Below are 25,759 nucleotides of genomic sequence, written 5' to 3' on the forward strand. Positions count from 1 at the left end.
GAGAAAGAGAGGGGGGGGGGGGGCGGAGGCAGAGAGAGAGAGGGAGAGAGAGAATCCCAAGCAGGCTCCATGCTGTCAGCGCCCAGGCATCACAAGTACCTCTCCTTTTTGATACCAGCCATTGTGACCCGTGTGAGACAATAGATCATTGTTTATCTATCATTGATTTACATTTCACTAATTAGTGATGTTGAGCACCTCTTGGCCATTTATAGGTCTTCTTTGGAAAAGTGTCTATTCAGGTCCTTTTCTTGTTTTTAAATTGGATTACTTGCAGGGGTTTTGCTATTGAGTCATGTTCCTTATATATTTTTTCGGTATATATTTTTTATTAAAGTATAGTTGACACACAGTATTTCATTTCAGTTGTACAACCTACTGATTCCACAAGTCTATACCTTATTCTCTGCTTTCTACAAGTATAGGTACCATCTCTCGCGATACAACACTATTGCAGTACCTTTTACTGTATTCCCTATGCTATTCCCTTCCTCCCTGCTACTTATTCATTCCATAACTGAAAGCCTGTACCTCCCACTCCCCATCACCCATTTTGCCCACTGTCCCCATTCCTCTGGTACCCTTCAGTTTGTTCTCTACTCTGTATTTGTAGGTCTGTTTCTGTTTCTTTGTTTGTTAGATTTGACAAATAAGCAAAATGATATGGTTTATGTCTGTCTGACTTAGCTCCTTTAACATGATACCCACTGGGTCCATCCATGTTGTTGCAAATGACAAAATCTCATTCTTCTTGATGACTGAGTAATATTCCAGAGAGCGTGTATACAACACATCTTTACCCATCACCTATGGATGGACACTTAGGTTGCTCCCTTATCTCGACTTTTGTAACAGTGCTGCAAGAAAAGTAAGAGTACATAAATCTTTTCAAATTAGTGTTTTTGTTGGCTAAATACACACTGGTGGAATTACTGGATCATATGGTATTTCTGATTTTAGTTTTTGAGAAACCTCCATCTTGTTTTTTCCACAGTGGCTTCACGATATACATTTTCCGTGAATGAGGGTTCCTTTTTGCCCTCATCCTCACCAACACTTGTTATGTCTTGTCTTTTTCATCCTAGCCATACTCACATGGGTACGGTGGTATCTCATTGTGGTTTTGATTTCCATTTCTCTGACGATGAGAGACATTAAGCATCTTTGCATTCATCTGTTGGACACATGTATGACTTTTTTGGAAAAATGTCTATTCAGGTCCACTACTCATTTTAAAATTGGATTATTTTTATTGTTTGCTGTTGAGCTATATAAGTTCTTTTTTATATTTTGGATGTTATCCTTTTATCTTGGAAATATCTTCTCCCATTTAGTAGGCTGCCATTTCATTTTGTTGATGGTTTCCTTTGCTGTGCTGGTGCTTTTTATTTTGATGCAGTCCCAATAGTTTTACTTTTGTTTCCCTTACCTGAGAAGACAGATCTAGAAAAATGTTGCAGGGCACCTTGGTGGCTGAGTCAGTTAAGTGTCAAACTCTCAATTTTGGCTCAGGTCATGATCTCACAGTTCATGAGTTCGAGCTCCTCACTGTCAGTGCAGACCCTATTTGGGATTCTCTCTGTCCCTCTGCACTTCCCCTACTCATGTTCTCTCTTTCTCTCTCTCTCTCTCTCTCTCTCTCTCTCAAAATAATAAACTTTAAAAACTAGAAAAGTGTTGGTAAGATCATTGTCACACAGATTACTGAGTTGTTTTTTCCTAGGAATTGTATATTTCAGGTCTCACATTTAGGTCTTTAAATCCATTTTGAATTTATTTTTGTGTATGGTGTGAGAAAGTGGTCCAGTTTCATTCTTATGCATGTAGTTGTCCACTGTTTGCATTATGTGTTGAGGAGACATCTTTTCCCATTGCTTGTTTTTGCCTCCTTTTTTAAGATTAATTGAACCTAAAATTGTTGGTTTATTTGTGGGCTATTTTGTTCTTTTGATCTATGTGTCTATTTTGGTGCCAGTACCATACTGTTTTAATTATTATAACTTGGTAGTACATCTTGAAATACAGGATTTTGGTACCTCTAGTTTCATTCTTTTTTCCTCAAATTCGGCTTGGCTCTGAAGAGTCTTATGTGGTTCCATGCATATTTTACTTTTACTTGTTTTAGTTCTGTGAAAAATGGTGTTGGTGTTTTGGTAAAGATTGCATTGAATCTGTAAATTGATCTGGGTGGTATGGATATTTTAATAATATAAACTTTTCCAGTCCGTGAGCATAGTATGTCTTTGCATTTGAGTCATGTTCAATTGCTTTCATCAGGGTTTTATCATGTTCAGAGTACAGGTCTTGCACCTCCATGGTTAAGTTTATTCCTAGGTATTATATTATTTTTGGTGCAATTATAAATGAGATTGTTTTCTTAGTGTCTCTTTCTGCCACTTTGTCATTAGGGTATAGATTCAGAACAGATTATTTCTGTATGTTAATTTTGTACCCTGAAACTATACTGAATTTATTTTAATAGTTTTCTGGTGGCATCTTTAGGGTTTTGTATGTATTGTATCATGTCATCCACAAATACTGAGTTTTACTTCTTCCTTACCCATTTGGGTGCCTTTTGTTGCTTGTTTGATGGCTATGGCTACGGCTTCCAGTACTATGTTGAGTACAAGTGGCAAGTGCCTTAATTCCTCACCTTAGAGGAAAAGCTCTCTGTTTTTCATCACTGAGTGTGATGTTAGCTTTGGGTTTTCATATATGACCTTAATTATGTTGACATATGTTCCCTGTAAGCTCACTTAGTTGAGAGTTTTTATTCTGAAAAGATGTTGAATTTAGTTCAATGAATTTTCTATATTATTTGTCATGATCATATGATTTTTGTGCTTCATTTTGTTAATGTCACGTATAACATTGATTGACTTGTGAATATTGAACCATCTTTGCATCCCAGAAATAAATCTCACTTGATTGTGGGGAATGATCCCTTTAATGTATTTTTGAATGTCGATTGCTAATATTTTGTTGAGGATTTTTGCATCCATATTTATCAGGGATATTGACCTGTAATTTTTCTAACTTCCTTCCTTCCTCCCTCCCTTCCTCCTTCCCTCCCCTTCCCTCCCCTCCCCTCCCCTTCCCTCCCCTCCCATTCCTTCCTTCCTTCCTTCCTTCCTTCCTTCCTTCCTTCCTTCCTTTCTTCCTTCCTTCCTTCATGTGTGCATCTTTGTCTGGTTTTAGTATAATGGTAATGCTGGCCTTATAGAATGTATTTAGAAACTTTTCTTCCTTTTCTATTTTTTGGAATAGTTTGAGTAGAATGATTATTCACTTTTCTTTAAATGTTTGGTAGAACTCTCCTATGAATCTATCTGGTTCTGGACTTTTGTTCTTTGGGAATTTTTGGTTACTGATTCAGTTTCTTATTAGTTTTTGCACCTTTCATAATTACTGTTTGTTCCTGATTCAGTTTTGGAAGATTGTGTGTTTCCAGGAATTTATCCACTTTTTCTAGGCTGTCCAATTTGCTTGTATATGATTTTCTGTAGTACTGATAATCCTTCGTTTGTGTGTGTGTGTGTGTGTGTGTGTGTGGTGTTGGTTATTACTTTTCTTCTTTCATCGCTGATTTTATTATTTGGGTCCTCTCTCATTTTTTCTTGCTGCATCTGGCCAAAGGTTTATCAGTTATGTTTATCTTTTGAAAGAACCAGTTCTTGGCTTCACTGATCTTTTCTACTGTTTTTTAAGTTTCTAATTTATTTGTGCTCTGATCTTTATTATTTCCTTCTTTCTAGTAACTTTGGATTTTATTTGTTCTTTTCTAGCTCCTTTAGGTGTACAGTTAGATTGTGTACTTGTGATTTTTATTGTTTCTTGTATCACTATAAATTTCCCACTTAGCACAGGTTTTGCTGGATCCAAAAGATTTTGGGCCCTTGTGTTTCCATTTTCATTTATCTTCATATATGTATGTATATATGTATTAAGGATGTTTTATTCTTTATATTTAGAGAACAAGTGGATGAGCAGGGGAGAGGGCCAGAGGGAGAGAGAATCTTAAGCAGGCTCCACACTCAGTGCAGAGCCCTTTGCAGGGCTCGATCCCACAACCCTGGGATCATGAGCCAAGCCAAAATCAAGAATCTGATACTCACCCAACTGATTCACCCAGGCACCCCGTCTTTGTTGTTTTTTAAATTTCCTCTTTGCTTTTTTGTTGGTCCATTGGGTCTTTAGGAGCATGTTGTTTAGCTTCCATGTGTTTGTAGTTCTTCAAGTTTTGTTTTTCCTTGTAATTCATTTTTAATTTTATAGTGCTGTAGTTGGAAAAGACGCATGATACAATTTCAGTCTTCTTAAATATATGAAGACTCTTTGTGGTCTCACATGTGATCTACCCTGGAGAATGTTCTTTGTGTACTTGAAAAGAACATGTATTCTATTGTTTTTAGATGGAATGTTTTATATACATCTGTTAAATGCAGCTGGTATAATATGATGTTCAAGGATACTGTTCAATTTTCTGCCTGCAGGTCCTATCCTTCGATGTAAGTGGGGTGTTCAAGTCTTCTAACTGTGAGTATATTACTGTCAGTTTTTCCCTTCATGTCTGTTAATATTTGCTTTATGTTTTGGGTGCTTCGTTGTTGGGTCCATAGATAATTACAATTATTACACCCTTTGGTTTAATTGACCCCTTATCATTATATAATGCATGTCTTTGTTTTAAAGTCCATTTTGTGTAAAATAAGTATTATTACCATGGCTTTTTTTTTTTTTTTTTTTTTGCTTCCATTTGCATGGAATATCTTTTTCCATCCCTTTATTTTCAGTGTATATGTGTCCTTAGGTCTGAAGTGAGTCTGGTAGGTAACAAAGAGTCTTGATTTTTAAATCCATTTAGTTATCCCATATGTTTTTTCATTGGAGCATTTAGACCATTTACATTTAGAGCATTTGCCATTTTGCTAATTGTTTTCTGATTGTTTTTGTAATTCTTCTCTGTTCATTTTCTTGCTCTAGCTTTGTGATGAATGACTATCTTTAGGGTTCCACTTGACTTTCTGAGTTTGTGTATTGATTACAGGTTTCTGACCTATGGTTACCACAAAGTTCATAAATAACATTCTAAGTATATAGCAGCTTATATTAAGTTGACGGTCACTTAGGTTTGAACATGTTCTAAGAGAATTTCATTTTTACTCCTCCACGTTTTATGTATAGATTTTCTTTTTTCCTACATCTTTGTATTTTGTGAGTCCCTTAACTAATTTTTTAGGTATAAATGATTTTACTACTCTTGTCTTTTAACATTTATACTTGTTTTCTAAGTGATTGCTTTACTACTTTTATTGTATATTTGCTTTTACTGAAAAAAATTTTTAGTTGTATAATTTTCTGGTAATTATGGCCTTTTCTTTTCCCATTAAAGAAATCCCTTTAACAATTCTTGTAAGACCAGTTGAATGGTGAACATCTTCTTTAACTTTTCATGGTCTAAGGAAACCCTTTCTCTCCTTCAATTCTGAATGATAACCTTGTTGAGTACAGTATTCTTGGTTGTTGGTTTTTCCCTTTCAGCACTTTGAGTATCTTGCGTCACTCCATTGAGGCCTGCAGAGTTGCTGCTGAGAAATCAGCTGATAGTCTTATAGGGTTTCCCTAGCCCTTCACCAAGAGCTTCTTTCTTTGTTGCTTTTCAAATTCTGTTTATCGTTAATCTTTGGCATTTCAAATCTGAGTCATCGTGTGGACCTTCTTGGGTTCCTTGTTTCGTACCCTCATGCTTCCTGAACATGGATGTCTGTTTCCTTTCCCAGGTTCAGTAAGTTTTTAGCTGTTGTTTCTTAAAATCAGTTTCATGCCCCTTTCTCTGTCTCTTCTCCTTCTGGAATTCCTGTAGTGTCAATGTTTATTCAGTTGATGTTGTCCAAGAGATTCTTAACCCATCCTAGTTATTTTTTTTTCCCCTCTTTGCTGTAAGCTTGGGTGCTTTCCATAAGCCTATCTTCCAGATTGCAGATCCATTCTTGTGCATCCTCTACTCTGCTATTGATTCCCTCTGCTGTATTTTTCATTTTAGTTATTATATTCTTCAACTTTGGTTCTTTTTAACATATTTTTTTTAATTTTTTAAAAATGTTTTTATTTATTTTTGAGACAGAGAGAGAGCATGAGCAGGGGAGGGGCAGAGAGAGAGGGAGAAACAGAATCCGAAGCAGGCTCAAGGCTCTGAGCTGTCAGCACAGAGCCTGACACAGGGCTTGAACTCACAGACTGTGAGATCATGACCTGAGCTGAAGTCTGACGCCCAACCGACAGAGCCACCCAGGCACCCCAATATATTTTTTAATCTCTTTGTTGAAGTTCTTACTTCATCTAGTTGTACTCTGTAGTTCATCCCCTCTTCTCTCCAGCCTGGTGAGCATCTTCATGACCATTACTTTGGACTATTTACTAGGTAGATTGTTTGCCTCTGTTCTTTTTAGTTGTTTTTCTGAGGTTTTGTCCTGTTTGTTTGGCACACATTCTGTTGCGTCCTCATTTTGCTTGACTTCCTGTGTGTATTTCTATGAATTAGGAAGAACAGCTACTGTCCTAAACTTAGAGGAATGCCTGTGTATGATGGTACCCTGTGTAGATTGTGTGCCTCATGACTGTAGCTGGCCAGTTGGAGCTGTGGCTGCTGTGGGCTGGGAGTCCTGGGGCACTCCATGCTGGGGCTGTTCTGGTGGGATGACTGGAGATGTGGGGGGCATGGGCCAGGGCCTTCCTGGGGCTGTCTGCACAAAAGACACTCTGGCAGGACAGCTGAAGCTGGAGTGCAGGCTGTGGTGTCCTGGGGTGCTCAGTTCGGGGGGTACCCCGGCACGGGGACTGGAGTCAAGGTGAGCACTGTAATGAGCACTGACCAGAGGTGCTGAAGTGTTCACCATGCTGAGGTCACCTTGGTGGGATGGCTCGGGTTGGGGCAGGCTGGGGGCTTGGGATTTACCGAGGTGGCAGGCCAGCCCAGGCTCGCAGACCCCACTCTCCTCCACACTCTCAAGGTGGAGGGGGAAAGGAAGCCCCTCTGATCCAGAGAGTTCCAACAGCTCCTCATGGCTGGTTCTTTTATATTCCAGTTACCCTGTGAAACCAGGGCTCTTTCTCCTGTGCCCCAGGGCAAACAGTTCTGCTCCGTGTCTCAAAGTACCATCCTTCCTTACTGCGCTTTGCAGCATCAGGGTGGGTGTTCTCGCAACTGTGTCTCCAGCTCTCCTGCAGTTCTCTGCGGGGTCTGTCTTTTGTCGTTTGGAAGCTGTTCAGTCAGTTCTTCTTCAGGAGGAATTCCTCTACAATAAATATGTGTACGTTTGGTGCCTTGGTGGAGGAGGTGAGTTCAGGGTCTTCTCTGCATTTCAATGTAAATTTTAGATTCACTGTCTCAATTTCAACAATAACAAAAGAACCATGATGGGATTTTTATAGGAATTATGCTAAATGTGTAGATCAACTGGGGGAGAGTGACGCCTTAGCAATACAGGCTCTTCTGACCTAAGTGGACGTCATGTTTCTTTACTTTCTTAGGTTGTCTCAGTGGTGTTTTAGTTGTACCTATCTAGGTCTTTCAAATGTGTGTCCCATTTATACCTAAGTGTTGCATATTTTTATGCTGTGGGGATTGTTTGCTGGTAGTATATACAGACACAACTGATGTTTGTAGATTTTTACATGTTGATCTTGGATTTTCCAACCTTGCAAAACCGACTTAGTAGTCCTGGTGGTAGTTTTGTAGATTCCTTTGGATTTTTTTTAAGGTAATCAGTTACATCATCTGTAAACAGATACTCATACCTTTATAATTTGGATGCCTTTCTTTTTCTTCCCAGTTTGAGTTATAATCGACAAAATCGTATACAAGGTATACAGTGTAATGATTTGATAGGTACATACACTGTGAAGTGATTACCATAATCAATCCATCGCCTCACATAGTTATCATGTGTACGTGAGTGTGTGTGTGGTAAGAACGTTGAAGATCTGCTATTTGAGCAAATTTCAAGTATACAGTAGAGTATTAACTATCTGTTTTTTTCACATAGTTCCCTCTGAAGTTTCAATGTGACTAGCAGCTAAGCTGATGTAGTTTGACTAAACTGAGCATGTATTTCAAACAGCTCTGATATTACCCTTGGTATCCAAATACTCTTAATCTGAGAAAAGTCCTTTTTACCATAAAATCAATAAGCATTAGTAGAGCTTTTGTTAAGAATCCTGTGATTGGAAGTTTTGGTTAACTTCACTAGCCAGGATGCAGAGTCATCATAGGAAAGTTAGAATAGTGAGTGCAGACAAGGCTCAAGAACATAATGCAGAACTGGTCTTCTGTCCGTTCTTGGCTGTTGATTGGTAAAGGGAATAGAGGCCCACTGTCCCCTCCACGGTTCACGAATACCCATGAAAGGTCTAATCTCTGAGATAGAATAGTTACGAATTTATATGTAACTGAATAGAGTATTACACTAAACGAAGGATTCCCAGTTTACAAACGCCTATGTAAACGTAATAACGTACAGATACACAAATATAAGAAAATATAAATATACATAATCACGATGACTACCTCAGTTCATCTGATCTCAGTAGAAGGGGCAGATTATTCTCTTTGGTAGAAGGACACGCCACCGGGACTTGCTCAGCTCATACGCACCCTGAAGGCAGTGGCACGGACACGGCAAATTTCACGTGGGGCTTCAGGCAACAACAGACTAGGCTGCCATTTGCTCCTCCTGCGTCTGTGCGTCTGTGTCTGTGTGTTGGATTCCAGACATCTCCCTGTAGATCTGGACAAGGACACTGAGGTTCAAATGAATAAAAGAGCCAGCAGAACCAGTGGCCACCTTGTAGACCTGAGAACGAACAAAGGTCGACCCAAGGACAAAATTGGGGCATGAACTTCTTGCTGCTCTTTCTCCTTCTCCTCTCTTTTCCTTTTTGTGGATTTTTAAAAGAACCTTTTAAAGACACATTTTGGGTGTCCTTTGTTCCTGGTAAACACGCACATGCAGAGAGATAACGGAGAGGAGTGTGGGTTGACGATGGATTGACGGAAGGCCGAAACTGGGCTGGCAAATATAATTTTTATTGGCAAAAAAAGTCTGTGGTCTAAAGCACTTCTGAAGACTATTTATAAAAAGAGTTCCCATTTGGTACCTTTAAAAACATTTTTTTAAAAATGTTTATTCATTTTTGAGAGTGGGGGCAGAGAGAGAGAGAGAGGTACAGAACCTGAAGCAAACTCTAGGCTCTGAGCTGTCAGCACAGTGCCACATGCAGGGCTGAAACCCACGGACTGTGAGATCATGACCTGAGCCAAAGTTGGACACTTAACCGACTGAGCCACCCAGGAGCCCCACCCATTCGGTACCTTTATTTTCTTTGGGGACATTTTACAAATTTCAGTTAGTTACCTAAATAAACTTGTGTCAGAGACCAAGAGAAGACCATTAATCTTATCTGCCAACAATGAAGCTAAGCCAGGAACTGAAATTTCCTTCCTCAAGGCAACAGTCAGGTGAAGATACCAGTCTGCAACCCTATCTCATCCAATCTAAACAGCATGACTGAAGATAGCTACTCAATATTCATGCCTCACATTCTTGATTTGACAGTCTGTCTTCTTCAGGGCATCTCATTTTGCACCGAATCTGAACTGAACTCGGGTAATAGAATAACGGTCTTGTCCGAAATCCCAAAGTTCTCTCAAGAAAACAGATGGAAATGGTAGTGGCCACGTGTTGATTTTTCACATGACGGAAAGAAGTCCTACAGCTGGAACTACTCGTTCTTTAAAGCTCTGAATCCTATTCAGTCTACTCACTAATAGAAGAATTTGCTGAAGAAGAGCTTAAAATACTGCAAACCTACCAGGCTCAGACTCCTCAGTATGGGGTTGGCATTCACAGAAATTTATAGTAATGCCAAAGTTAAGATTTTGCAGCAATATTTCTTTTTCTCTGGCCAAGTTTTAATATAAAATGTTGAGGAAAACTCAGCATTCATCCACTGTGTCTGCATGCTTTCGACTAGTTAACATGTTAAGAAAAGGATTGTGCTGTCCAACTATTAGTTTACTTGGAAAAGAAAAAATATTTGTCTATGAATTTGTGGATGAAATGTTTCCAAAAAGAAATTATAAATGGGCCTCTTTTTAGTTCTCTCCTATTATGAATGACAGGTTTAACATTCCTAGAAACCTTAAGAATATAATGACTACATCTTTAAAAGCCCCTAGGGATCCCTGTGCATTAACGTATCAGTCAGTAAATTATTATCTATAAATTAATCTTTCTAAGCAGATTTCTACCCCCCTTTAATTTGAAAGCTAAACTTGTGCGTCTCCACTTGAGCAACTTCATATCTGAAGAGCCTACATCTGTAAAAACATTTCTAATGAAAACACGAGGACAACCCCAGAGAAGCAAATAAAGTGAGATTTAAGTATATAGCAGCCTTCTTACAGTTACATTCCTAACAACAGTGGATTCGAACTTGATGCCAGATAGAGGCTATATAATACGATCAGTATTATATTCTTTTGGTTTCAGTGAGAAATTTAAGTGCTCACACCACCCTGTCTGACTGTGCCATTTACACCAAGATAGAGGAGTTACGGCTTGGTTTCCCGAATCACGGAAGCCGAGGGAAGCAGAGAGGAGGAAGCAGAAGGACTGCTCTAGAGCAGGGAGCAGTAAAGGGAAGGCTGGAAAGTCTGGGCTCCGATGCCGATGGTACAGTTGCCAAAACACAAGTATCAAAGATGGACTTCAATTTGCACATTCTGCCATAAGAAAAATCATTCAACCAGACTTTATTCAGCACTCTCACACAAATTACTTCATCAGCTGGTAAGCCCAACCAGTAATAAGACTACTAAGCCTAATTTAGGCAACTAGAAATCCGCTGTGAAAAGTTCTCTCTCCAATTTGTTACGTCCGTGGTCTGGGCTATCTGCAAAATGAGACGCCAGTGTTGTTTTGTCTGGTTTTCTGTTGTTGTTGTTGTTGTTGTTTTAAGACAAGACATTAATTTTATAAAACATGAACGTAATACAAGTTTCAAGGATCCTCCAGTTTACCTTTGGAAGGCAAAATGGAAACACAGTCATTAATTTCATTAATTTTCACTCCGGATTTTGTTAAGAAAGGTGCAACAGACATCTAACGGTGCACGTGATCAGAGAATGAGAAGATGGGATCTTCAAGGATGGCTTGATGGGCAATTCAGGTGTAGAAAACGTTCAGCATAACAACACTGGGTAGACAGATCGGAGGCAAACTTTACGGTTTTTAAACATTTTTTATAAAGATGTTTTTAAGTTTATTTATTTTGGGAACGAGAGACAGCACATGCATGTGAGTGGGAAACGGGCAGAGAGAATCCCAAGCAGGCTCTGCAGTGTCAGCACAGAGCCTGACATGGGGCTCCATCTCAGGAACTGAGAACCTGATCTGAACCGAAATCAGGAGTCAGATGCGTAACCGACTGAGCCACCCAGGAGCCCCTCACCTTTCGCTATTATTATTACTCATGACTGCTTTGGTAGGTGACTGATAGTAAGAGTTGAGCTGTCTTCATTGACTGACAAATGTTACACCCTTATTTTGGCCTTCTGCCTATTATCATTTAATACAACATCTGATAAAATGTTGTATACCATAGGAGCTGACTATAAAAAATTCCTCGGGTTTTCCAGTATATCCAGTTTTAAATACCAACTTTGGGGGGGCACCTGGGTGGCTCAGTCAGTTAAGTGTCCAACTTCGGCTCAGGTCACCATCTCGTGGTTCATGAGTTAGGGCTCTACCTCGGGCTCTGTGCTGACAGCTCAGAGCCTGGAACCCGCTTCAGATTCTCTCTGCCCCTCCTCCACTCACACTCTGTGTCTCTCTCGAAAATAAACATTAAAAAAAAAATTTTTTTTTTAAATACCAACTTTGGGACTTGATATATGAAATGTCCCCAAGAGTCAACTCCACAGTGACAGAAGGTACAGTAGCGGCTGCCAGGAACTGGGCAGAGGGGAGAATGGCAAAGAACTTGCTCATGCATATGGGGTTTCTTGTGAGGATAACAAAATGTTTTAGAATTAGTGATCGTTGCACAACTGTGTGAATATAATAATCACCGAATTGTATACTTTATACACTGGTGAATTTCAGGGGTGCCTGGCTGGCTCAGTCGGTTGAGGGATGGCCTCTTGATTTCGGCTCAAGGCATGATCCCAGGGTCAGGGACTGAGCCCTACATCCGGCTCTGGGCGGAATGTGGAGCCTGTTTGAGATTCTCTCTCTCTCTCTCTCTCTCTCTCTCTCTCTCTCTCTCTCTCCCTCTCTCTCTCTCTCGCCCTCTCCCCTGCTCATGTGCACTCTCTAAAATAAAAACCACAGTGATTTTATGGTTGTGAATTATACCAGCAAAAAAAAAAAAAAAAAAAAAAAACAATCAAGTTAGCTATTCAGTCAAGCTGGACAAAGTGATAGCAAGAGGCCAAATTTTAAAATTCCACACAGAGCTACCAGCGGACCCCTTTTCAGACCAGAACAGGCAATGTGTTGTGGAAACTGAGAGATGAGATTCAGGCCGGGCAGTCGCTGGACACAGTAGTAAGTGGGCCAGAAAAGTCATGTGGTCACAGGAGACTGTTGTCTTCTCAAGCTGTCTGTGCAGTGCCTTGATACATCCTTCGATCCTACTCAGACTCCCACATCTGCCGGCACATCAGGAACTGAGGTCTACACAGAAATGACCGGGCTACACTGGGAAGGGAACTCTACACGCTTACACGGATGGGGCACCGCATGGACCTGGGAGATGTGACCCACCCTTCCCGTGCACGATAGGCCGGCCTCAGACGGGGAAACTAGACTCTCTCCATGTAGAGGGACCACGGACACCTAAAGGTCAATTTTATTTCACCCTAAAATATTGGATGGAAGGGCTGCCACTGGGCGCAGTAATGAGAAACGTGTTCGCCAATCCCCACATATTTATCTACTGTGGTTACACTCCCAGTCCCGACACTGATGCTAACTCAGTAAGGCGACCGGTGTTAACACATTCACGGACACTTACATATGAAATGGCTGTCGCTCAAGGACTCCAGAAAAGGTTTTACAGTTTCAGATGTTCCCAATTTTAAGAGACAGAAAAGCATCCGCGATGTAAGCATTTAAAAACCAAAAACACAAAGTGACTCGACGGGGAGTACCGAGTGCTTGCCGACCCTGTGGCGGAACAACAGTAACAGACTGCTCGGGATCTCCAAGAGACATCGGATTATGACTTTTATTTGTTAAGTGACAGAGCCAGAGGATGGCTTTACAGAAGGCGAAGTGAACCACACACCAGATGAGAAAAGTCCTTTTGTTTCTTTAAATCTGAGGCCCCCTCTAGTGTCTGAAAACAGTCACACACAGCACACAAAGCAGGTGAAGGCACAGTCACAATATTTTACCAGAGACCTTCCGAAATAACAACACTCCTGTTCCGTTCGTGGGACATGAGTTAAAGAGAGAAAGGTTTAACCATAATTAATATTTCCGATTCCTGCTGTGATTCACCTAGTCCATATTCTCTCATTCAGAAATTTCTTTCTCTGTTTTTTACTGCTGGGTTGTTTTTAGAAGATGAATACTTTGTTATTAAGGAAACAAAATGAAACCTATAATGTGTGTTGGGGCTTTGCTTTTCCAAAAAATACACCTCCCTGAAAACAAGGGAAAATTATTTTCATGTTTCCCAACAGCCTGTTCTGCTTTTATGGAAGTTCTCGGTAAATGTTACCTATTTCCTGAAGTACACTTAAATTTATTGTATTTGGGAATCAGGAAATTTTAAACAGCATGTATTTTAAGACTCACATAATCTGTGAATCTGCTAACCAGCCTTTTGGGCACCCTGTAAAAGGAGGTAGAAAGTGTTGCTCTGAGGACAGATGTTGGCCATGAAGAAGACGTTGTATAGGAATTCTCAGAAGCTTCTATAGACAGGGCACTACATAAATCCAATGATTTCATCTCGTGTACTTTAAAAAGACTGATTAAGATTAGGGGGAGTAAAAAATAGCCGTTTTTCACTCCTCCTTTCTCAGCACAGGCCTTTGTGTCTGTTTGCCTGTTACATTAGAGGGTTTGGGTTAACAATGAGCATCAGTGTTACTGGAAGATAAAAAAATCCCTCTTTTCAAGAAAAGAAAACTACACAATCTTGAGCAGGAGATGGGCAGAGAAGACCTTTTAAAGCTAGTACTGTCATCTTCCTGCAAGATAATAGCACACGGAAAATTTGGAAATTCAATACTTGCTGAAACAAGTTTGCTCTGTATGAACTTTATTTACACAAATGACTGTTTTTGTCATTCAGTGTGTGTTATGGCTTCTCTGCATCGATCCTGTTTTCTGTTTTCAAACCTGTCCTTGGCAAATAGTTACAAGTTAAAAACACAGGCCATCTAACATGAGTTAAATAAAATTGGAGAGATCTCTATATTCAAATGAACAGGACACGGCTTTTTTAAAGTGCAACATAGACTCTTTTGGCTCGACATGAAAAATTAGGTAACTGGAAACTACCGTAGTCGTTTCTCTAAGAACAAATCTCACGAAAAGCTGTTCTGAAAGTTAGCCATGAAATCATAAATTATGGGAAATAATGAAAAGTCATTTAAAGTGTGTATAAAATGCAATGACAAATAAAACCAGGGTGGGAGAGGTAGCATAAGGAAAATAAAATCAAATAAATACTGTACAATAACATACAAAATTCTCCTTGTAAAAAATTGAAAATAGGTTTTTAAAACATCCATTTTCTCTTCTTTTAAGAGTTTGACAATGAAATTAAAATTTAAGCCTGGAGTCTCTGTAAAGGTTTTCCAAATGTTATTAATTACTGGCATTGTGTTTTGCCAAAACCTCTCTGATCTGTCGGTCTAGTTCGCTTATTATTCGATCCTCGTGATTATACACACCCGTCCGCATCAAAGTATCCCTTTCTTCTATGAGTCGAGTCAAATAATCATCCAAACCTTCTTCCAATGGGTTGCCACGTGGGCTGTCCATTTTTCCACTTGCAATCTCTCTGGAATCCTGGTACTGTTTTTGTTCTTGTTGCCTTAACCTGAGAAGTCAAGAACCAATACCACTCTAGCAGGCAGCAAATACCATGTTGGGTTCTGATTTTTTTGTTAACAACCCCGTTTTAAAAAATGACTTAATGGTAAATTATGTCTGTAGTAGGATTTTCAGGAAGACGACAAAAACCAGCATTCGACTTGGCTAGCCAGAGTAAGCATACTCTTCAAAGACAGTTTTGAAAACAATACTTGTTTTTCTAATAATGAAATACATAAGAACTGTAGACGTTCTGGAAATGTGCAAAAAAAGAAAATGAAATCATTATGATCTTCCTTTAGATAACCCATCCAAGTAATAATTTTCTATGAAAAAGTCACGTGTATTTTAAATATTTTTCTAAAACATTGACGATAGTATACAGGCAAGGCTGTCTATGATTTTTTTTCACTTCCTAATATAACAAAAGTTTTCTTACATCTCTAAGGGTGCTTCTACAGGGCTTCCCCAACACTCCATCATTTGCATGTACCGTTACTTAATCATCCTTTATTGCTGATATTTAGGTTGTGGTTAAACCTCTGTTGTTTTGAACAGAATTTCCTTCTCCATTCATTCCACAAATGTACCAAACAGTACTAGGTTTTGGGGATAGTACAGTGAATCGTGAAGAAAACTTTCCATTATGGAGCTGAGGTCACTAAGCATTTGTAGAAAGTGAAACTGTACGGATGTGAATGCCTGGTTCAGAGGGCATGTATATTTGAAGACTCTGTTTGCCAAGTCTTCACATTATGTTTGTGATGCCTCATCCAGGAGACAGAGAATGGAGCAGGTATCAGACTGGAATCTGGGTACTTCCGATGGAATACTGTTAACTACACTGCCTTGTAAATGTCATATACTTAGTATACTTACTATGTGATAGTGATACCAAGTTTGGACAAGGCATAGGTTTTGTTTTAACTGAGAATATACCATAAGAGAGAACCTCATATTCCTCTAGCAAGTAGCTATAAAAATGTTTTCATTTGCAACTACTCCTAAATTTTGTTGTTATAAATAAGAAGGATGAAGCAGTTAAGTCTGAGCCCCGGCTTCTGCATGGTCTTTAGAGTAACCATGCCAATGAGAACCAAATCCACTTGTGAATTGACACAGAGCTGGGGAGATGCAGTGAGGAGAGTCCTGGTCTCACAGACAAGGAGGACTGAGCCCCGAGAAAGGGTGCAGGACTCTTGACAGCATACACTTTGGTGTGTTCCAAGTGTATGAACAAGATTCCCCACAAACGAACAGGAAACTGAAGTCTACAGTCCCAGAAGGATACCAAACATCTCCATCTGTTGTGAGAGAAGAAGCCTAAGTAGTGAAAGCACTGTGGTTTGGGACAGGGGTGGAAATCAAATGGTTAATGGAAAAATGGTACAAATTAGAGCAATTCGTATGGATGCCGCCCCTGTTGTGATTTTTATAGTTCTCTTGGAGAAAGGGGTCCCTGTGCAAACTAATGACATATGACATCAAACTATGTATTAGAAACTCCAACCATTTTCATGTTCATCTGTTTATGCATGAAAGATAAATGGAATTTTTATACAAGTGATAGATTATCCCTACTGCATCTTGACTAAAACGCAAATCACCCGTCAGGCTCACAGTAGATCTTTAGAACCTTATAGCTGAAAAAGTCCATAAAGTTGTCAAAGGACACTCTACATCCCTGACAAACACGTGTCTGGCCTCCACCTGCATGTTTCTATCACTAGGAACCTACTGCTTTGTACAACTGCTCTGTTAGAGTTCTTTCTTACAAAGAACTTAGTGTCCAGGCTTCTCCTTTCCAACAGCTGGCTATGATTCTGCTCAGGAAGGGCACCGACTTCTCTTTAGCTCAGTAGCCCTCCAGCTACTTGAAGACAGCGGTCTAATACTCTGCCCTAGAGTTCTCAAGTTCAATATCCCTCACTCTCCTAACCACCTTTTTGGTCACATTCCATCGGAAGCCCTCAAGGTAGGTGACTGACTTGAAAACGTGTTGCACGTGGGTAAGAACACCCCAGGTGTGGTTTTACCAGTGCTGAGTAACTGAACACGTCTATCCATGTCCCTAACTGCAGTGGCACTTTGACAGCCAAGTCACACAGTTACTAGTGGCCACTCAAATCCTCCCCGGCTTCCTCACATCAACCGTTTTATTATGTCCTGCCCATCACTTAAGAGGTTTTTCTTATAAGGACTCTGCTTTTGTTTCTAATCTACTTATTGGTTTAAGTTCTCTCTAAATCCTAATTTCTTGAGATTAATAATCTTAATATCTTATTAATAAGATTTAATTTTGCATGACCTACAAATTTGATACCAAATGGCTATCTTCAGCCAACAGAATCGTGCTTAGTAAGTAGCAGAGGCTTAATATAGAGTGGCCTAGAACCAAAACATGCACTAGATGCATATGGCAGCAAATTGCTGGAAGGCAAGGATCATGTTACTCACTAATTTGTAACATCTTCCACGTTTACAATACAGTGGCCACCAAATATGTGATTAAAAACGGAAATCTGAAAATGGAGCCTGCAGCATGGCACTACAGACCTTAACCTTTTCCAACTGATATTTATGTATAAATATTCTAAGTGTAGTTGTTTAATTCAGCTCTGAACCCACCTAATAGAGTGACTGCATCTGTCAAATGTATGTGCTGTGGACCGAATTTTGTGTCCCTCAAAGTTAATATGCTGAAGCTCTCATCCTTAATGTGATGGTATCTGGAGAAAGGGTCTTCGGGAGATGAGTAGGTTTAGATGAGAGCATAAGGGTGGGGATCTCATGCTGGGATTCCTGCTCATAGGAGAAAAGACGCTAGAGACAGTGGGAGGACACAGTGTGAAGCAGCTATGTACAAGCCAGAGAGTCCTCACCACAAACTCAACATGCTCGTCCCCTGATCTGGAACTTTGAGCCTCTAGCACTGTGAGAAAGAAATTTCTGTTGTTGAAGCCACCCAGTGTACAGATGGCAGCCCAAGCTAAGACGGTTTGCTGTGCTGAAATGAAAATACTAGTATCTTGATCAACTAACTTAAAAAGTCTTCCCCCAAAGTCCGTAATTTGTTCTTATGCTGCTTTCTAATGATGGCTTTTCTGACATGCAATACTGCTGAAATCGTAACTCAGATGAACAGGACATTCCAGAGAAGTCCAGTGGTGAACAGTAATTAAAAACACAGCCACAGAATCACATGTGAACCCTCCTGGCTCCATGATTTACTAGCTATGTGACCTTGGAAAGGGTACTTAAATCTCTAATCAGCAGGTTCCTCGTCTGTAAATGGGGATGATATCTTCCTCACAAAGCTGCTTTCAAGATTAAAAAAAAAAAAAAAAAAATTAGCCCAGAAAGCATTTATAAAAGCTCCTGGCCTATAGTAAGGGCTCAATAAGTAAGGGCAATTTTATTATTTATATTAATAATACAACTAGATTTGAAGTGTCTTACTTTTATGTTATTAAAAATTCAGTGTAATCAATTACCTTGAAATAGCAGCGAGAATCCTACAGCAGTCATACAAAAATAAAATTTAAAGGATTAACGCTATGAATAGGAACAAAAAAGCTACATACACCTACATTTATGGCAAAAAATAGCATAATGGTCCTTAGTGTAGATTTTCTATTTTGCTAGTCCACTACATTTCTCTTAAAGCTCTGACATTGTACTTTCCTTGGACCAATAGCCAGTTAAAGGTTCTCCTACTGGAACTTGCATTGGTGTCTGGAAAAAAAGGGAATTTTTTGGTTATTATACCTGTTTAATTCATTCCTTATATCCAACAATTCTTGTCTCTCCGTCTTGACTGTATCTTTTTCCTCAGCAGCCAGGTAACGTAGTCTCATCTGTTCCAATTCTTCTTGCTGTTTTTTAAGACGAGCCATTTGACTTTCTTGTTCCCGCTCGAAAGAAAAAAACAAGCCAATACTCTTATGTTAGGAATAAATGTATCTCATAGGACTATGACTTGTGTTCATAATCCTGTTAGATGATACCCATGATATAGCCATGCTCTCCAACTGTATGAGTCACCTACTATCTGGGAAGGCCCAGGCTCTCTTGAAAGCTCTCACTCGTCTTCTTGTTATAAGCCATCATCATTCATGGCCCAATCAGTGAATTGAGGTTAGATAACCACTATAAGATAACAGAAGATGAAGGAAAGAAAGAGTCTGCTGTCAACATAATGACGTGCCCCAGGGAGCAGTGGTAAAAGCATCTAAGAAATAGTTTAATTATACAAAGATGTACCCTGAAAAATTGAACTAAGTGTCTCTGCACTGGTCACTAATTCTCCTTCAAGCTCAGGTAATAAATAATATGCCTTTCTACTCTTCTCCAAGATCACACAAAAATCTCTGCAGCTAGGATATAAAATTTCTTTAGAATGAATGTCTAACCTTCCACAGAATGGATATCCCATGGTTTACTTAACCACTCTCTCAGGAACAGGCACTTCTGATATCATAAGCACTGCTTCAGTAAAACACCCTATCATCTAACAGAGATGGTTCATGGTCCTTTCTACACATGTTTTGAGGGACAGGTCCTTTTCTTTGGGGTCAGAACCACCAAAGGGGAGAACTGTATCAATAGGTATGTCTTTTTTTAACATAAACTTTTTCTGAATAACAATAAACTGCCAAATGACGAGTGGACATTGTGGTAAAATTTTGCAAAGCAAACTCCTCCGTGCAGATTGAGAAACAGAAATTTAAGAGAACCCCAGAAATGCCTCTGTGGCTTCTGCCCAGCCATTAACCACTCATCCTTTCCTCAAGGTAATTACTACCCTAACTTCTAACACCACAAATTACTTTTGACTGCTTTGAACTTCATGTACATGGAATTGTATGTATTTATGTTTGGCTATCTTGAGTTAAAATGGTTTGCAGATTCATTTGTATTTGGTATAGCTGATGTCTGCCATTCCTATATACTATTACACAATCTATTCATTCCACCGTCAAGGGACATTTGGGTTGGTTTGTAATTTCGTTCTATAAAACTGATGGGAACATTATGTATGCCTTTCTACTGGGTGTAGGATTCAACCAGAAGGATATGAAAATTTCAGTATTACTAAGTATTGTCAAATAGCTTTCAAAGTAGTTGGAACTAATTTGTACTTGCCTGTGAGTTTTCCAGGGCTCAATATTCTTATTGGCACTTGGTAATTTCTTTTTTTATTTAAACCATTCTGATAGGTTACATGGTGGTATCTCACTGTGATTTCATTTTGCATTTTTTTTCAAAGACTAATGAGGTTGAACATGGTATAAAATTTTAACGGCGTTCTTTCTTTTTGTGAATTTCCTGTTCAGCCATTTGGCACATTGCTCTACTTGGCTACGCATTTTCCCTTATTGATATATTCCTAGTTCCTTATATATACTGAATAGGTCTTCTGTCAATTATTTAAATATTGCAAATATTTCCAAATATTTCCATTAAATATTGCAAATATGTACTGAGTTTTATTTTTTCTTGCCTTTTCATTCCTTTTAGTGGTGTTTTTGACTTAATTTTGACAGAGTCCACATCTGGTCTCATCTTTTTTGGCTGGTGCCTTCTTTGTCCAACTTAAGTAAATTTTTGCCTGCCTCAATCTTGAAGAGACTCTTTATGAAGATGCTCTCTTATACCATCCTGAAGGTTCATTCAGATCACTAATTCATGTACATATATATGTAATTCATGTACTGGTTTTGAGGATGTGTGAGATCAAGTTTATTTTCTCCCCCCACCGCCACCCCCATATAGAGCTTCAACTGATGTGGCAACATTTACTAAAAAAAAGTTCCATCTCCCATGGTTTGGCAGTAACAACACTGATATACCACCTCTGTCCATGTATGTAATATACGTATGGGTTTGTTTATGGAATCTCTCACCTGATCTACTTCTCTGCCTTTGCATTCAGTTATATTGCTTTGATGCTGTAACTTTGAAAATAATAACTCTTGATAAGTGATAGTATAAGTCTTCCACCTCTGGCTGTCCTTCAGAATTCTCTTAGCTATTCGGGACTCTGACATTTTTATATAAATCTCTGTTGCTAAAGCTGGAAAAAAGAAAGGCTCCTGGGATCTGCTTACGAGTGTGCTTAATCTACACATCACTTTGGCCAAAAGCATTATATTTACAATACTGATTCTTCAATCAGTGAACAGTTTACCTCTCCAATTATTTAGGCCTTAATTTCATTTAATATTTTATACTTCTCTACAGATGAAGGGTAAGAACTGTCTTAGAATATGCTCCTAGATATTTCTTGATTTTAGATGTTATAGTAAATGGCAGTTTTTAAATTCTCATTTTCTAATTGGCCCTAGTGTAATTAAAATTGGTAATTATGTACTGAGTTCATTTCAGCAAACTTGCTAAACTCACTTATTAGCTCTAGTCTGCCACCTGTAGATACTTTTTGGTTTTCTAAATATAATAGTATCATCTACAAATAATAGTTTTATCTTCTCCTTTCCAACTGATACACCCTTTGTATGTTTTACTCGTTTATTTTCTGAAGGTGTTAACCAACCAACTTTACCTTTATTTAATAAATAAACTCAGTTCAGATGCTTATACACTGTTTATCAATGTTCCTGAGACTGGATGTCCAATTGATTTTGTTCTTATAATATCTTTGTCAGGTTTGGAGATCAAGATTATGCTAGTCTTGTTTTTAAAAAGAGCAATGTTCTGTCTTTCTTCTTTCTGAAACAGTTTAAGTTTAGCATTAGTTCTAAAACTTTTACTGAAATTCACATGTGAAGCCATCTGGGTCTAGAGCGTTTGTGTGAAAGTTTTTCATTACAGACTCAATTTCCTTAATAGCTATCCAAAGAATATTTTGTTTCTTCTTATGTCAGTTTTGTAAGTTCTGTATCTAAAGTTCACAAAAAAATTTTAATACCATTCTCCTATCTTTTTAAATGACTGTGGGATCAGAATTCCTGTGTCCCTTTTTTTTTTAATTCTTGATATTCTCTTTTTGTCCTTGAACACTCCATGGAGGAGGTCTTTTCAAAGAACTTTTTGCTTTGTTGACTGTGTTATATGCACATTTCCTCCCTATTTCATTAATTTTTACTTATCCCTTCCTTCTAGTTGCCTTAATTTCTTATTCTTTTACTATTTGAAAGGGATATTTTGAAAAAAAAATTTTTTTTTGCTTATTTTTTAAGTGCACTCAAGGTTATGAAATTTTCCACTAAGCACAGCTTGAATTAAATCTCATGCCTTGAGGGGGCACCTAGATGGCTCAACTGGCTGAGCATGACTCTTTTCTTTAATTAATTAATTTTTTAATTTACATCCAAGGTAGTTAGCATATAGTGCAACAATGATTTCAGGAGTAGATTCCTTAACGCCCCTTACCCATTTAGCCCATCCCCAAACCCCTCTAGCAACCCTCTATTTGTTCTCCATATTTAAGAGTTTATGTTTTGTCCCCCTTCCTGTTTTTATATAATTTTTGCTTCCCTTATGTTCATCTGTTCTTTGTCTTAAAGTAATAGGAGTGAAGTCATGATATTTGTCTTTCTCTGACTAATTTCACTTAGCATAATACCCTCAGTTCCATCCACGTAATTGCAAATGGCACGATTTCATTCTTTTTGATTGCTGAGTAATACTCCATTGTATGTATATATACCACATCTTCTTTATCCATTCATCCATCGATGGACATTTGGGCTCTTTCCATACTTTGGCTATTGTTGATAGTGCTGCTATAAACATTGGGGTGCTTGTTTCCCTTCAAAACAGCATACCTGTATCCCTTGGATAAATACCTAGTAGTGCAATTGCTGGGTCGTAGGGTAGTTCTATTTTTAGTTTTTTGAGGAACCTCCATACTGTTTTCCAGAGTGTCTGCAGCAGTTTGCATTCCCACCAACAGTGCAAAAGAGATCCTCTTTCTCTGCATCCTCGCCAACATCTGTTATTGCCCGGATTGTCAATGTTAGCCATTTTGACAGGTGTAAGGTGGGATCTCATTGTGGTTTGGATTTGTATTTTCCTGATGATGAGTGATGGTGAGCATTTTTTCATGTCTGCTAACCATCTGGATGTCTTCTTTGGAGAAGTGTCTATCCATGTCTTTTGCCCATTTCTTCACTGGATTGCTTTTTTGGGTGTTGAGTTTGATGTGTTCTTTATAGGTCTTGGATACTAACCCTTTATCGGACAGGTCGTTTGCAAGTATCTTCTCCCATTCTGTCAGTTGGCTTTCAGTTTGCTGATTGTTTCCTTTGCTGTGCAGAAAGCCTTTAATTTTGATGAAGTCCCAACAGTTCATTTTTGCTTTTGTTTCCCTTGCCTCCAAAGACATGTTGAGTAAGACTATGCTGTGGCCCAGGCCGAGGTCAAAGAGGTTTTTACCTGCTTTCTCCTCTATGATTTTGATGGCTTCCTGTCTTACATTTAGGTCTTTCATCCATTTTGAGTTTATTTTTGTGTGTGGTGTAAGAAAGAGACTGTCTTTATTCTATTGGATATTCTTTACGGTTTTGTCACAGATTAGTTTGCCATACTTTTGTGGGTCCATTTCTGGGTTCTCTATTCTGTTCCATTGATCCTAGTGTCTGGTTTTGTGCCAGTACCATACTGTCTTGACAATTACAGCTTTGTAATACAGCTTGAAGTCCGGGATTGAGATTGCCTCCGGTTTTGGTTTTCTTTTTCAAGATTGCTTTGACTGCTCAGAATCTTTTCTGGTTCTATACAAATTTTAGGATTGTTCTAGCTCTGTGAAGAATGCCGGTGTTATTTTGATAGGAATTGCATTGAGTATGTGGATTGCTTTGGGGAGTATCAACATTTTAACAATGTTTGTTTTTCCTATGCAGAAGCATGGAGTATTTTTCCTTTTTGTGTGTGTCATCTTCAATTTCTTTCATAAGCTTTCTACAGTTTTCAGTGTATAGATTTTTCACCTCTTTGGTTAGATTTATTCCTAGGTATTTTATGGTTTTTGGTGCAATTGTAAATGGGATTGATTCCTTAATTTTTCTTTTTGCTGCTTCATCATTGGTGTATAGGAATGCAGTCGATTTCTGGGCATTGATTTGATATCCTGCGACTTTGCTGAATTCATGGATCAGTTCTAGTAGTTTTTGGTAGAATCTTTTGGGTTTTCCATTTAGAGTAATATGTCATCTGCGACAAGTGAAAGTTTGACGTCCTCCTGGCTGATTTGGATGCCTTTTATTCCTTTGTGCTGATTGTTGAGGCTAAGACTTCCAATACTATGTTGAATAACAGTGGTAAAAGTGGACATTCCTCTTCCTAGGTTAGGTCTAACTTGAGGGGGAAAACTCTGTTTATCCCCATTGAGGATGGTATTAATGGCCTTTCATATATGGCTTTTATAATCTTGAGATATGACCCTTCTATCCCTACTTTCTTGAGGGTTTTTACCAAGGGTTTTTTATTATGTTGTATTTTGTCAAGTGCTTTCTCTGCATCCGTTGAGAGGATCATGTGGTTCCTGTCCTTTCTTTTATTGATGCATCACATTGACTGCTTTGCAGATTTCGAACCAACCCTACATCCCAGGTATAAATCCCACTTGGTCATGGTGGATAATTTTTTAAAATTTATTGTTGGATCTAGTTGGCTAGTATCTTGTTGAGGATTTTTGCATCCACGTTCATCAGAATTGTAGTTCTCCTTTTTAGTGGAGTCTTTGGTTTTGGAACCAAGGTAATGCTGACTTCATAGAATGAGTCTAGAAGTTTTCCTTCCAATTCTGTTTTTTGGAACAGCTTCAAGAGAATGGGTAGGTGTTAACTCTTCCTTAAATGTTTGGTAGAATTCCCCTGGAAAGCTATTCGGCCCTGAATTCTTGTTTTTTGGGAGATTTTTGATTACTAATTCGATTTCTTTACCGGTTATGGGTCTGTTCAAATTTTCTATTTCTTCCTGTTTCAGTTTTGGTAGTTTATCTGTTTCTAGGAATTTGTCCATTACTTCCAGATTGCCCATTTTATTGGCATATAATTGCTCATAATATTCTCTTATTATTGTTTGTGTTTCTGCTGTGTTGGTTATGACCTCTCCTCTTTTTTTCTTGATTTTATTTATTTGGGCCCTTTCCTTTTTCTTTTTGATCAAACTGGCTTTGGTTTATCAGTTTTCTTAATTTTTCCAAAGAACCAGCTCCTGGTTTCATTGATCTGTTCTACTGATTTGTTTTGTTTTGTTTCTCTTCTTTTTTTTTGGTTACGAGAGCACTGACTTCCTCTCTAATCTTTATTATTTCCTGTCTTCCTCTTCTACCTTCTTTCCAGCTGCTTTCTGGAGGGAGGGGGGGTTCTCTCCCATATTCTCCCCCTGCCTCTGTCCTCTCTCCACAAGCAAAAACAGCTCCCTGCCTTCCACAGCTTCTCTCTCCCCCAGTTCACTTCTCTGTGCCGTGTACCTGGTGCATTCTGTGGTTCAGGTTGTGCAGATTGTTGTGTTAATTCTCAAATCAGTTTTCTCAATGTGCAAGATGGTTTAGTGCAGATCTGGCTGCATTTCAGGGATGGGAGACACAAAAAAACCTCCATGCTCTTTCACCATCTTGACCCCTCTCTGAGCATCTGACTCTTGATTTCAGCTCAGGTCATGATCCCAAGGTCATGGGA

General features: G+C 38.8%; 1 protein-coding gene across 4 annotated transcripts in view; it reads right to left on the reverse strand.

Annotated features, from left to right (window-relative positions):
- Positions 1 to 8,230: 8,230 nt before the first annotated feature.
- The window catches only part of CEP120 (centrosomal protein 120), a 79,735-nt gene continuing 62,206 nt past the window's right edge, over positions 8,231 to 25,759 (reverse strand). For 2 of the 4 annotated variants that reach the window (XM_049649099.1, XM_049649100.1), the window contains exons 20-21: positions 18,882 to 19,027; positions 13,277 to 15,120 (exon numbers count right to left, since the gene is read on the reverse strand). In XM_049649099.1, the coding sequence (XP_049505056.1) occupies positions 14,886 to 15,120; positions 18,882 to 19,027 (381 nt within the window). In that variant the 3' untranslated portion in view covers positions 13,277 to 14,885. The other 2 variants (XM_049649102.1, XM_049649101.1) reach the window with 2 other exon arrangements.

The sequence above is a fragment of the Panthera uncia genome (genome assembly GCF_023721935.1).
Source record: "Panthera uncia isolate 11264 chromosome A1 unlocalized genomic scaffold, Puncia_PCG_1.0 HiC_scaffold_17, whole genome shotgun sequence".
NCBI classification, from domain to species: domain Eukaryota; kingdom Metazoa; phylum Chordata; class Mammalia; order Carnivora; family Felidae; genus Panthera; species Panthera uncia.